General features: G+C 37.9%; 1 protein-coding gene across 2 annotated transcripts in view; it reads right to left on the bottom strand.

Annotated features, from left to right (window-relative positions):
* The window catches only part of STPG2 (sperm tail PG-rich repeat containing 2), a 261,402-nt gene that overhangs the window by 158,689 nt on the left and 87,439 nt on the right, over window positions 1–15,274 (bottom strand). Inside the window, exon 11 of one of the 2 annotated variants that reach the window (XM_089526095.1) lies at window positions 3,668–3,728. In XM_089526095.1, the coding sequence (XP_089382221.1) occupies window positions 3,668–3,728 (61 nt within the window). Of the gene's footprint in view, window positions 1–3,562; window positions 3,729–15,274 lie in introns of both variants that reach the window. The other variant, XM_089526096.1, reaches the window with a different exon arrangement.

The following is a 15,274-nucleotide window of genomic DNA, read 5'->3' as shown; positions in this document are numbered from 1 at the left end:
TCCAGAATGGTGGGATTTGGTGATGTTAATATGCCAGGCCATTCCATACATTTCTAACAGAGAGAAGAAAAAAAACAGAAAACTATGCAAGAACTTTAGGACTTGAGCTGCTTGTCTTTACTCTAGAAGTGTTCTGATGTAAAGACTTCCAACTATTTTGAAATGTAATATCACAAGCCAACAAGCAAATAGAAGAAATAATTAGTTTTCACACTACAGTAACTTTTATATAAAAAGGTACTGGGCAATGTCATGGGAAAAGTGGACACAACTACCTTTATGTGATCTGTCCAATTAATTTTGAAGATAAATTCTATTTGTTACCTAAAGTAATTTCCTGTGGGAATATGCCAAGAAGCATAATGAGTTTGGCACGCTGATTCAAACAGTGGCTTTTGTAACTAACGCAATGAATGAATTATGGTGGAGTGCACTGCTTCACATTATGACTAATTATTTGTTAAACATCAAACACATAGAAAGTAGGCTGTGCTGCACACATCTCACATCAGCTACCAAATACAAAATAGCAGAGGTAGTGATGGGTGAGATCAAGTAAGCAACTAGGAATTATGGAGTAAGTAATTCCTAATACAGAATTGCCTTCATTGCTTTTACATGAATATATATTTTTCACAAAATTATAAAGATTCAAAACATTGTTTTATTTCATCAAGAATGACTAGGATCCTAAATTAGCTATATTTTGGTCATTTTCTATAGCATGTTTACTCAGATGTAAACCCTGCTGAATTAATTGTGGCTTTTTATTTTTATGTGCTATCAAGCCAGCTTCAACCTGCAGTGAACCTACGAATTAGAGTCCTCCAAGAGACCCTAACTGTAAAACACACATTAGTGATACATTACTAGGCAAGCCAGAAAGTAAAAATAAATAAATAAAAGTCTAGCTTTCAAAGACCATTGGCTTATTCATCAGACCAAGGTGGCAGAGAATGAATACAAGGGAGAAATGACACTGTTGTAGTGAGTAACATCTCTAAGTGCACATGGGACTGTGAAGGGAGACATCAAAAACCCAACTAGCCAGCAAAAGCCCTTGCAAATCTTTGGATTCCCGCCAGAAACATCCTCCTACTTTTGTTTCATATGTAATAATTTGTTTTTCATTTCATGTGGGAGCAACTCACAAAGCCATTTGTAAAAGTGTACAGGAAAACTTAATTATGAGAAGCTATTGCTTTATAATGAGAGTCACATCATTTGATAATACTTTCATTAAGTTAGTGCAAGTGACTTTTTTATATTAGGTTACTATAATTATTGAAACACAAATGAACATCTGCTGACACAATTATTTAAGTTTCATTTTAATACAGTTGTCTCACAGCACTAAAAGTATGTCTGCCCAGAAATCCTCAGTAGCATGCCCATTGCTGTGCAAAAGATATCCCCCCGTGAACAGATGGCTAACACTTGTTCGGAATAAATATATACCTAGAATCAATCCTCCTGCCCTAGTACCCAAACAGGTGATTACCACAGATGTGTTCAATTAGAACAGCTCTTGTTTTGAAGGTAACCAACACATAGCAACAAATCTACCTCTTGAAATAAAATATGAAGCTTCAATCTAAAAATAATTCACAAAAATGCAGTACATACATTTATTCAAGTTAGTCCCATGCTTAAGATTCAAAAACACTTATTTGACTTTTCCACAACAGAACAGCTGGGAATGCAATAATTTGTGGATGGTTAGGTAAAAAATGTGAAAAGAATCTTTTCACATTACATGTACAATAATCAGAGGCTCAGCTATGAAGTCTTCTAGAATTTTCATTTAATGATGAAAGCTTCTCTTTAGATTTAAATGATACTCCTCTTAACTGTGGCGGATGCAATGGCACAAAAAACCTCACTTAAAATTTATATGTGTAATTATTTTACATACATAGAGCAGAACTTTACACTGAGGTGCTGAATATCTTCTCAGCTTAACCTACTTCCCACGAGTTGCTTTGATTATAGGCAGGAGCAGGAAAATTATATATGCCACCTTGAGTTTCTGGAAGGAAAAATGGGCTAAGAAAGTAATAAATAAATTTTGGCTCTCAGAAACCATACAAGTTAATTCAGTTTAGTTCTCCTAACACCAATAAATAGTTTCACTTCAATACTTAATCCCTAAAGAGTAACTGCAAACTATGATGAGAACCCATAGCTCCGAAATGGGCTTTTAAAGCATGACTCATATCCCACTAGATATGAAGTCTACTCCCTTCATGTGAGAAAGAAAGCTGGAAAGAATAAGCTGTGTGCCTAATTATGTCAACAATGAACCATTAAAAAGTTGTGAGGGTATTGTATTGTTTGTTCTCTAAAACTAAAACCATTTTAGAACTCTGTCTTCAATGGATTTTATTCCCGTTGGGAGACAGTCTGCCAGACTAGACTTTGGAACTTCCATTCTTCAACCCCTCAACTTGAAGGTAATTTTTGAAGTTCTAGCTGCAATACACACAGCATGAGCACTTCTGGAACTATATACTCTGGATCCCCTCTTCTGTACTCCAATATGCCATAGTTTTTGCCTGGTAAAATCTTTCCTTTCTGTCTCCCTTCAGAATTTACCATGACAGTAAATTCAGTGAAGGTAAAGATGTGCACTGCCCCTGTCATTTCAAATAAGATCAAGAAGGGCAGGTATAACTCTCTCCATCCCTCCTCTTTCTCTCACCAGGTTTCTGTTCTCCACTGCTTCAACATCCTTTAATTGCTGAAGCATCAGTACGGAATTTCCTTTGATCTGCTACTTCTCATCCACTTCTCTCCCTTTTCTTGGACAGCCTTCAATAATCAGCAAACTGCCTTTTATGTTAGTTCCCCCTTCTCCTCCAAAACCCTTTGCGATTTCTGAGAAAACTCAGATTTCTCTTCTGTTGCTCATTGCCAGACTTTACCAGAGCATTCCAGAATCTACACTACATTCCTAAAGGTCCACCTACTGTGCTCTTCTGTAAACACGCTACTTTCTGGATCAGCTCTTTTGGACTGACAGCAGCTTGTTGTGCAACTGAACAGAGTCATGGTTGCAGAAGGTTTCCCTACAACCAAGAAGCTTACTTCCTGAACATGGTGAAGTAGTTTTCAGGCCTTTTTTGAGACAATAGTTTTGCAAGGAACATGGTTAAAAGCTATGTCCTTGCAAATCAATAGTCATGTAGATTCAAGAAAATACTGTACTTGTGGCATCTCAAAGAATACCTCTTCTCAACAAACTAAAAAGCAAAAGATGAAAGGCCCTCCATCCATCCAATTGCCACTGCCCTGGCCTCGGAGGGAAAGAGGCCAGACCCTTTTCCATTCCTGTCATGTCTTAACTGGATTGCAGGCCTGAGAGCAGGGAACTGTTTTGTTGTTCTTTTACATGTAAAGTGTCATGTTCAGTGATGGCACTGTATAAATAAATGATGATTGATGATAATGATGATGATATCTCAGATTTCTTGAGGCCTTTACAAACAATTAATATACACAAGTGTCCCTTTCTTAAAATCTTATACTGTTGAAAAATAATAACAACATATACTTCACATACCTGGCAAATCCATTACAGCCTTTGAAACGCCTTCCCTAAATGTTCCACTGAGAAAAGAAGCATGCTTCTTTTTAGCCATTATGGTTCGTGGAGGCATGTACTCACTTCTGCACTGTGATTTCTCAAATGATTTTTGAACATCATAGGAGCCTGGTGGTGGAGCTTCCTGCAATATTGTACAAAGCATCAATTGAAGCAGACAAGGCATTTTAAAGTTAACAATTATGTAAGCTAATACAGAGCTACCTAATGCAGTGGCTTGTGGATTGGTGTTAGTTCACAATCCATTGTAAGCCAGTCCTCAACAAATTGGCATGAAAGAAAGAGTCAGCTGTAGCCAATAGGCACAAATATGATGCCGGTTCTTGGCATGTTTAGGGTTGGGAGACCCTGTCAGTTTATCTCACCAGACAACTTAAGTAGCACCATAATAAAAGACATCTGCTTCTATGGTAAGTCCCCTCTGCACATTGGACAGCCTCTACAAGCAAATCCTGCCTGGTGTCCCATTTCTTTAAGATCTTGTTGTTGGCAGGAGCGATTCAGACTGCCAGCTATGGTGCCAAGAGGCTTCCTTCCCATCCATCTCAGTTTCTTAACTCTTTCATCTGCAGCAAATAAGCAAGCAAACAAACAGAGCTGATGAACTTCATCCTCCTCCCCTTTTCAAGAGGTATCCCTTCATTCATGACAGCGAAATCAGCCAAACTCGCCCACCTAAGAAAAAGGCCAGAAGCAACAGCAGATCAGGTGAGCAAGCTTGGTCAGTTTCACTCGGGAAAGCGGAGGGAGACAAAGGGGCTGCTTATTTGCTTTTTTTTGTTGAGGAAAGAATTAACATGGTAGAAACCTAACATTCACTCCTAAAGATGGAGAGCTCAAACTGAGAGCAAAGGCAAAGGAAGAGGAGAAAGGAGAAGGAAACCTCTAGTTCAGGCCAGTGAAATCAGCTATGTTTGCTAACCCAAGCCTGAGTCCTTTCCCCCTCTCTCTTCCCCTTCCCTCTGTTTCTCTCTCCTCTCCTCTGCAAAAATAAAATGGAAAATGGCATCAAAGAAACATTGCCATGGAAGTGAGAGTGGAGAAGGCTGATTTTTTTCCTTTCCTTTTCTTTTCTTTTCTTTTCTTTTTTTTTTTTTTTGCCTTTTCTTTTCCACACCTTTTTCCACAATAGATATCTATTGTATTTACATACATACATTCTTATATTTTTTCTACTGTTTCTTTATCCCTCCCATTCCTCCCCTATTCCCCCTCCCCCCACCCTTCCCCCCTTTCCTTACCCCTCCCCCCTTTAATAAATCACACTGAAACCAACCCATACGTTTCTTTTTCTTATACATATGTTTCTTTATGTTTTATCTCCCCCTCACGCCTCTTATCTATGTACCTCTCATTTCTTTATCTTTTTATTCCTCTTTGTCTATAATCATCATTTTTTTTCCTTCCTTATTCTTTCTTATACTTTTTTCCCAGTATCTCATTATTATATCCCATTCATCTTCATCCTTGACCTCCTCCTCTTTTTCACCCTTTAGCCTTTTAGATAATCTATCCGATTCTCTCATATCCAATAATTTATCAATCCACTCTTTTAGCGTAGGAACCTCAGTCCTTTTCCACTTTTGGGCATATAACAATCTCGCTGTTGTCACCATATATAACACTATTTTCCAACGTTTTCTTTCTATTTCCCTTCCTATCACATCTGTCATGTTTAGCAAGAATAGCTCCGGGTTTCATCGCTTCATGTATCTTTCCCCAGAACTGCTTTGCTTTCTTACACAACCACCACATGTGGTAAAATGTCCCTTCTGTCTTTCCACACTTCCAACATAATTTATTTACATTTTTAAATATTTCTGAGAGTTTAACAGGTGTCCGATACCGCAAATAAAACACCTTATAATAGTTTTCTTTCAAACTCTGTGCCAAGGTGAACTTACTAGTTTTCCTCCACAACGATTCCCAGTTTTCTAAACATATATTTTGCTGTATTATCTGGCTCCACTTTATCATGTTTTCCTTTATACATTCTTGTTCCAGATCCCTCTTTAATAGCTCCCCATAATATTTTGATATCCTTTTCTTTTTCCTTTTTTCTAAAATTATAATGTCCAGCTCATTCCCTTTTGACTCATATCTTTTTTAAACCTTTCTTCCAATTGTTTATACGGGAACCACTCTATTTTTACATTTTCTTTCTCTAATTTCTCTTTAGATTTTATTTTTAAGGTCGCTTTTTCTCCTTCTTCCAAGATATGCTCATATGTTATCCACTCCTCTTTTGTCTTTTTAAATTTTCCAAAATGTGCTTCCTGTGGTGATGTCCACCTTGGAATCTTGCTATAAAATCTCTTTTCACAATATTCCCAAATTCTCAGCACACCTTTTCTTATCACATGATTTTGGCTGATTTTTTTTTAAAAGTTCTCCCAGATAAACTACAGCAAGAGCTTGGTTTGACTGGGAAGAGCCTAAAATGAGCATTGATTCCTTTGCTCTCTCCACAGCAGTGGTTGAGCACCGGAGAGCTGCCATCACAGTGAAAAGAATGGAGGGGATTGGTGTTTGTTTGTTTTTAGGTTCTCCCAGGACAAACTACAAGAGCTTAGTCTGATTCAGAAGAGCCTAAAAAAAAGCACTGACCCCCTCTGCTGTCTCCATGGTGGTGGGGAAGTGCCAAACAGACACCACCATTTTTTGACTAAGTATTACAAAAGGCCAGAAGTGGCCCCACATCGGACAGAAGTATCACACTGACCCATGTATAAATCGACCCAGGGTTTTTTGTGTCTATTTTTTGTCAAAAAAAAATCAACTTATACACAAGTGTACTGTATATGTTCTTTATTACTACAAATGCAGATAAATACATTAAATATGTGGAGGGGGAGAACAGAAACGGGTATAGCTAGTCAACACAGAGGAAGAGAGAGAAGTAGACAAAGACCATGGACAAGCTACCAACTTAGCCATTTCTCTCTCTAGCACGGGTGTAAATTGTATGCCCCTCCAGATACTAGTGAACTGCAACTTCCAGAATTCCTCACCATTGGCTATGCTGGGTAGAGCTTCTGGGACTTGAATTTCAGCAATGTACTGTTGCACAAATCCCAAAACCACTCTAAACGAATATCCACCAAAAAAAAAAAAAAAACCACTGCAAGAGGCTTAGTCTAACAATAGTAAATTTAATTTATCCCTTTTTTTACCAGTCAGGTGATTATTTACATTTATAGACTGAGTGTAAAATGATAATGTATTTCCTTACTCAGCCACTTTTATTTAACAGTTCTTGCTTCATTCCAATGAAAAGTGGTAATTTATTATCCAAGATGGACCTTTTTACTTCAAATTTAATATTTCCAATTAAGCTAAAACATTTAGTCTTCCATCATTTATAAATTCTTTCTGCTCAGTTGCTATATTAATATTTTTAATCAACATCAAAGAAACATTAGTACTAATAATGATGATAATAATTCTTGGTTAACTATCCAATGGTGCAAACACCAGACTTAAATTGTTGGTACAGCAGTGCCTTCCATCTGGATTTCCAGATACTCAATTTCATTTTATATTGGACTGGCAATATTTTTCTTGATTTTTAAATGTACATAAATACTTTTATTTTCAGATGCCTCCATTTTTAAGAAACTCCTGTGACTTATAAAATTACAATCTCATGTGTTAGGCAGCAGAAGGAATTCCCATAATCTCAGCCGTGAACTGACAAAAGAATGATAGATGCTATAAGAAAGTGTAAGATAAAGGACAGATCTAATACCTGACACTTTACTTGGCTATATTAAGAATCCCAGAGGAGGAAGAGGAAGAAAAGAAGGATAGCAATACAGTATATTAGCAAACCAAGCTTTCTTACAGTTTCTTTACATTTTGCAATTGTTATGCATAAGGTTGGATTAGGCATTTCACCCATCCTTTGGGGGTAAATTCAGCCCTTTGGAGTTTCAGATCTCCTTTCTCAATTAGGAGTGGGAAAATGCTGATCACAAGCTGCACGCAACCCTCTCCCCATCTACCTTTAAGAGACTTAAGGGATCCAAGCTCACTGCCATTATATTTTAATCCCAATTTTTTATTTGTTAAGAATAACCATGACAAGCATGGTCAGTTTTGGCATATAGCCCTTCTCGAGAACAGAATCCAAAAAGACCTTTATTAAACCAATAACTAAAATGACTTCTCAGATGTACTTCCTGGGTCTGAGACAGTCTGGAAAAACAAGCTTAAAATGCTGAAATTGCTCCCCCATACCTTTCAGGAAGATTGTGGTATTTTTATAGCCCACGAAGATTCTTCAGGAGACCAATGTGGTCTACCAAACACTAGCATTTCCCAGCCCACCCCTTGATTTTTAGTTGCTATCCTCTTGTTTGAAGTTTTGAGAGACTTTATAGAACTGCACAGGAGTTTGGGCAGAGGACTGGAGGGGGAGCTGTCCAACATTCACATTGACAGAGAAATCCACTAGCTTCACATCATTGCTTTCAAGGATTCCTGTTTACAGAAAGGCACTTGGGATGGCACATTATCCCCAAGAAAAGTTTGTAATTCTACCATCATACAGAACTCAGCTGGCATACTAAAACTATAGTCATCCAAGAAACACATTGTGTTGCATGGACAGCCAATGAACTAAGGATATAAATGTTAAATCATGGTTGGCAAGCCTTCACCCTTCTGGCCAGATGGGCACACCTGGCCTCATCATTCAGCCTGTCAGAAGAAACATGTCAACAGATTTAGAAGAAGATTGGAATGTGGATGTTAAATACTGGAAAAAAGAAATGGGAAATATGATGACCATAGCTAGAATGGAAGAAGGCAGAAAGCTTTTAAAAAACTATACAATAATTGGAGATACAGTGGCACAAACTAAGATGGAAAGACCATATATTTGAAATTTTAAAAAATGTCAGAAATCAAATGAAAGATAAAGAAATGAAGAGTATAAAATAGACTATGAAGATTATGGAGACATTAAGAATATCATAAAAACATGTAAAACATAATTAGCTTTAATATTGTAATATATTCAAGATATGAGGATTTTAGACAATAGGGAAATATTTCAGCATTTGTTGGGAAGGAAATTCATTTAATTTTATAGATGAAGTGGAAATGAGTGTATTTTATGCTGAATTTTATTATATACAGGATTGTTATGTAAATCTAGAAAGAACAGGGAAGATTTTTTTATGCTGTGTGTTTTAATTAAAATATATATTTTAAAAATAAAGGCCAAAATCAGAAAGCAGCCACAAGGAAGGCAGCCAAACATTCTATACACACTTCAGCATGGTTAATTGTGCTTATCGCATGCTGGTCCTCTCCCATACAGCATTACTATGCCACCATCTGGTGGCCTGGGAACAACACTCATTGGTATGCTAACATCACCAATCAAGTAATAAATATAGTTAGATATGAGGTGGTATGCAATTTCATTTAACATTTAAATAGATAAATGTTTGACCTATGTCTGACATCATGTATGTTTAGGCTGCTACCATTTGGAACACTTCAAACTAGGATGCTCTACACAACCAAGAGTTGTTTGCTTCTGCAGTGAATTTGGTGGTCATCTGTTTTGTTTCATTGCCCACCATGAAGAATAGGTGACTACTTCCACTCCATCTAAGGTGAAATTATCATAACCTAATCTATACTAGATTGTACTTGTAGCAATAAAGACTCCTAAGTGTTTAAAAATGTAATCTAGTATTTGACTCCCCTGTTATTGAATGATTGTTATCAAACCTGATTTCCTCCATGTGAGCTTTATTAATTGAATATAGATTTGGCATGCAATACTGCATTTAGTTATGTTGGCTACAGATCAGCTTTAACAGACATATGAACAGAAATGTAGTTTTGGACAGCATATATGGGAGCCAAACCTGATGAAATAACCATTTACACAAATGTCCTTAAGTACTTTACTCAGGAACTAGACACCACCTTAAGCAAAAAAGCAGCTCTCCTTCTCCATCATTTCATCAACTTGCTGCTACTTCTTAGCAAAAAAATAACAAGAGCATGTGTTTTGTTTCCTTCCTCACTTAGCCATTCTCTTTCCTTCCTTCCTTCTCAATTTGCTCCACTTGTCACCACTTCAGCCTTTTACCTCCAGACAATCTTTTGATGATTTATGGAAGCACACTGTGGCATAAAGCCAAAATAATATGTGATGATTTTTTAAAGCCCAGAAAGGTTCTATAACCAAGTTTTATATTTGTACAGATGTTTCAGTTAATCACCATCATTCGAGCTTGAAAGGAATGGTCTCCCAGATCACACTTTCAGATGAGACCAGAACATTGCCTTTTCCAGGCATAGGGAAATTCTGCACATATCTTGTTAGTTCGAGAGTCTATTTAATCTGCTGTTGCAACAACCAGAGGTTGATAAATACTTCCCTGTTCACCTTGTTTTGACAAAGCAGAACTCAGTCTACCTAGACTTTATTTTAGCAACACAAGTCCCCCTTCTCCCGGGAATAAGGGGTTTCCAGTCCCCAGGATCTCTTTCTAGCAAAAACTCTCAGCTGCAGTTCCACTGTAGCCTTAAGCCAAAGTTTTTCAGTTTCTCAAAGACAAAGTCCCTGCAGAGCAAAAAAAGTTATCCCACCAAGACTTTCCTTTGTTGTGTGGAACTGCCTGCTTTTTGATAGCTTCAGCCAGCCTGGAGTCTTCGTTACAGAAAGATGTCAGTGTAAATATGTTTCATATTTAGGCAGAGTGAAACCAGCTTTTGCAATGTGAGTTCATGTAATATATAAAGGAGTAATTACTCAGAATATTACTCTGGATGAGTTAAAAAATTTTTACTTAGGTTTATTTTCTCAGGAAATTCCTCTATGTATAGGAATAAACAAAACAAAAACCTAAATCTGGTTACAGTAACCTCTAAAATTGGTTTCTTTCAATGGAGTAAGGTAGTGGTCATTGCTGGGATGACACTGGAGATCCCACACCTACTCCTTTCTCAGAAAAAGGGAGGAAAGTGGGTGAAAGATCATCTTTCAAAGAGGAAGAAGAGATCCCAAAGGAAAGAAGGAAGTTGAATTGAAGCAGGGATGTAGCGGGGGGGGCCCTCTTGGGGTCCGGACCCCCCCTTCCATTAGAAAAATGAATGGTACCTGCTGCTGCGCCACCATGCCCAAGCCCCATTATAATGTTGGCACTTAGTCTGGAACCCCCCCCCTTCCTAAAATCCTGGCTACGTCCCTGACTGAAGTCTAGCAAATTACACATAGAAACATGAAAGACAAGAAGGGAAAAACAACAGGGACATCTATTTCTTCCCCCCTTTCACTAAGTACTTCCTACATGTGCTGATGCCATCTTTTTGCAACAGTCAAGGTGGATGTACACACATATGGGGAGGCCTTTATTTGTAGTCTGATGACTACGTTCTAGCAATGGAAAGAATATTTAAAATGTTCCAGAAATGTTGGAAAATATTTTTTCAGTGTTCAAAAACTTAGATGAGAAGAATTCTGGATTGATGATAATTTTTGCAGAATTTATTCTATGTAAAGATTTACACTTGGTTGTTTTGCATAGATAACACCATCTTCTGTTCAGAAGAGGACATCTTTATTAAGGATTATTTCCTGCACAGAAAAAAAAATGGTTTCCTGTGGGGAAAATGCTGCAGTTAGGGACTTATTCTACACAAAATTCACAAGTGGGTGATGAATATAGAAAACAGCATTTTCTGTGCAGGAAAACAACATTTGCAGAGAATAATACTTCTACACAGGAATATTATTTTCTGCACATAAAATGCTGCTTCATGTGCAGAAATTGCTGTTGTCTGTACATAATAACGACATGCCAATTTTGCATATACTAAGTCCCAAATTGTGAAAAGGCTCTGAAAATTGCATGATGATTAAAGACTTCCTTACAAGAGGAAAATTACTAAAATTACTAATTGCTTCCTTCAAGAATATTTTTAATGAAGCATTACACCCTTACTGCTTTTAGACCCTTCATTTTTCCTGACTTACATTATCCAGCCTGTGCTTTTTCTGCAACAGCACTACCCCCTTTTGCAGGGCAATACAGGACTGCAATGTACCAGCAGCAAATTACTTCATTAGTTCCCAATTCATTCCAGAGTACAATTCATAATGTTCAAATTGACCTTCAAAGCCTAAATCAGGGGTGAGAATGAAGTTGCTCTCCAGCATCTTTCATCACTCATCTCTACTGGCTATGCTAACTAGGATATTCTGCAACTTGCAGTCCAACAACAGCTGGAGGGTTACATAATCCCCACCCCTGCCTGTTATGGCATGTGGATGTTATCTCTCAAAAATGAATTCCTCTGCATGAACCTGCCTATCCAAATCATCTTTGAAGGCCCTACTGTGGACCTCTCCGCTGCCTAATTCAATGGGAGAGCATGTGTAACCAAGAACCAGGAGAATTTTGATTAGCTCAATTAATTGGACTAAGGCCCTATACAGACCAGTCCAAAAGGCCGGCCTATTGGTGGAGTTAGGGAACAGTGACCTGCTGATGTACGCCCTGACTCCGCCCCCAAGGTACTATGATACTGCACGCCACTCCAGACAGTGCACAGCATCATAGTGCTCCTCTAGCACTGCGTCCAGATGATGCAGCGGCGAAGGGGCACCATATAGCCGTGCCACCATGGCTATGGCACCCTTTGGAGGGAAAAAAGTAGCCACTTTTTGCAGCTCCTTTTTGCACCCTTCAAAGGCTGGATCAGGGCTGCAGTGTGAGATTTCCACAGCCCTGATCCAGTCAGGAAATGGGCGGCATCCCACCACCCCTTAGAAGCCATCTGTAGAGCTCCTGAGTTACAAACAGTCCTTTTGGAATCATTTCTCACCTGTATACTGAGATGCTGGGATAAGGAATTCACAAAGGCAGAGTTCTTTCCATTAACTGTCTTTTATTTCAAGGGGGAAACACATGTCAATGCAAGCATACTCTAACACACACACACACACACACACACACACACACACACACTAAGGAATAAAGGGTTGAGCACTGGAATAGACAAGAAGCTCCACTAACTGTGTACTTACTAGAGCATGGTGGCTCTGGATAGTCTAATTAGATGGTATAGTGTTGTTGGATTCAGCCGTTTTGGAGAAGGCTGAAGGGGAACAGCAGTAAGTTGGAACTAGTCAGAATCCAAAGTGATGTGGAGTCATCATGAATTCTATCCAGCCCAAGGAAACAAAAGACATCTGGGTACTTATATAGGGCACAAATAGCCTGAGGCAAAGATACATCAAAAGGGTCAAATCTGCATGGGAAAGATCACTCAAGATAGGGGTATCAATGGTGGGAATGGGATTGCAAATAGTGTCTCTCCAGCTTGGATGCAAAACATCTGACTATAAATCACCTAGCCTTCCTGTCTCAGAAGTGTGAATTCTTCCTTGACTGCAGTTCCCAAACGATCTTGTTTGATCTATGAAACTGGTACCGTAGTACGTGATCTACTGCTTTTGGGCTTATGGCTGACAGAGTCCATCAAGGGCCATAGAAAGGAAATCACACCACAAAATTGGAAGACTTCTGGTGGTTGTAACACATGTAAGACTTTCTTAGTAGCAACAAAATTCCACATAAGCAATAAGATTCAAAGGGGGGAGGGGGTCTTCTTGTATTTCAGAGGGCAACTGGGGTAACAGCTATTTCATGTGTCTTCTTTTTGTTGCTTCTTTAAATATTTTATTGGTACTGATGTTACTATTGTACCTTAGGGGATATTGGCATGTCTGATTTTAAAACAATTCATCCTTTTATGATGATGTACATTTCCATGTAGATTATTTAATGGTAAGGATATAAATATTTCAGATCATTTTAAAAATATGCATGGAGAAATCTATATTGCTAATATAGGTAAGTTCTAATATAGGTAAGTGGGTGAAAGTCCTTTACTTTGCTAAGGATATATCATAGGCCTCTGGGCCACTGAACCAGGTCAATTATTGTAATATCTTTTGAAAACGAACGGGGAGCATTCCCTGTTTCTCTCTTTGGTTAACAAAAACAGTGCATCTATTACGCTCCTGTGTGACTAATACTCACAAAGAGAAGCATATTCAATATAGAACAGAAAGTATGCCAATTCCAAAATGCTGCAAATGTGTTGGATCATTGTTGGCTAAGGGAAGAATCATAAAAAAATCATACTACAAAAGTTTAAGAACACAGGAAATTACATTATATCTCAGTACCTTTAGCTCAGTAGTGTTGAGCTAGCTCTCAATAGGTAGCACGCTAGGTTGAGACTGAAGATGCCAGGGACTGAACTTGGGACTTTCTGCATGCAAAGTACCACTGAGCAACAGCCCTTATCACTGTGTAGTCGAAGGCTTCTATGGCCTTCCATAGTTTTTTGTGGGTTTTTTGGGCTATGTGGCCATGTTCTAGAAATCCATATCGTTATTTCATTAGACTTCTTTATTCTCATGTTCATAGATCAAATCCAGATGAATGCATACAGATGCACACTTTTCTCAAGAGTTTTCCCCTCTTAGAAGGTTCCCTCATGTTTAAAAGAAAGATGCAGAGCATGCATGCTATTTCCCCCTTGATTTCTCCTTTTAAAAACTTTTAAAAACTCATGAGGTCCCAGACTGCTTTGCTTATTGGACTGAAGGGGTCTGAAGCATAATTTCATGTTCTTCAGCTATATTTCCCAAAAAGCAAATACTGAGATGAGTTCAGGAGTTACACATTCATTTGAATATCAGCCTACAAGTTTCAGTATCCCTATCTCTACCTCACACTTTCTTATAAGATACTAAATAGGGCATTCTGGCTCAGCCCGAAAGTTTCCATTTGCAGGACACAATTTTCAACAACATCTCATTTCCAGACAGCTATTGAGACTCAAGTAAATAAGTCTGAAGGATGAAAGGTACAGAATTCTGTTTCATCATCACACCAGAAAGGGAGGAAGGATTAAAAAGGAGAGCCAGCCACATCTACATTCTTGGGGAAAAAAATAGTAGTTAGGTCCAGTAAAGGGTTCTAGATCAGGCTCACTACAAGGCCTGCTCTTAGTGAATACAGGCTATTCCTCACATTCTGTGTTTCCCTCACCTCTCACAAAGTGGCAGGCCTCATATTGCCTTACATTTCACCTAACTGTGGAAAGAAAGATACTTAGATCAGGGATTTTGTCAACAACCAGGAGCTTCACACATTTCAAGTCAGATGCCCATCACAAATAAGCTCCTGTTCTGATAAGTGATTTCTGTTAAACCCAAAAAATTATCTCATAAAACTTCAATCTCACAAAAATCCAATCATACTCCTTGTAGGTTTCTGTTTCAAATACTGAAATGCATGAAGACTGATATGTAATTGTGATTCAATTTTATTCTTGGAACAATGTAATCTTCCTAATATCTGTATTAGACATAAAAGGATGAGGCACTTTATAAAGGAGTCTATCATTCATTAATCCTATCGAAGAACTGTCATGACCAAAAGTAATTTTTTATTTTTTCATATATTTTATAGGATTAGGCTAAATTATGTATTGCATTATTCATTGCATCATTTTTAAATGTCTGGATCATAGTAATTGTGAATCTACAGCTCAGTATATCAAAAATAAATGTAAAAATTATTGTGATAATTTCTGGGCTTGCAATATAAAAGGAGGAAAGTCCTT

This window comes from Sceloporus occidentalis, unplaced genomic scaffold, assembly GCF_023333645.1.
Source record: "Sceloporus occidentalis isolate IW3139 unplaced genomic scaffold, rSceOcc1.0.p SCAF_5, whole genome shotgun sequence".
NCBI lineage: Eukaryota > Metazoa > Chordata > Lepidosauria > Squamata > Phrynosomatidae > Sceloporus > Sceloporus occidentalis.
Note: the sequence above shows the minus strand (reverse complement) of the source record. Positions and strands in the feature narration are given on the sequence as shown.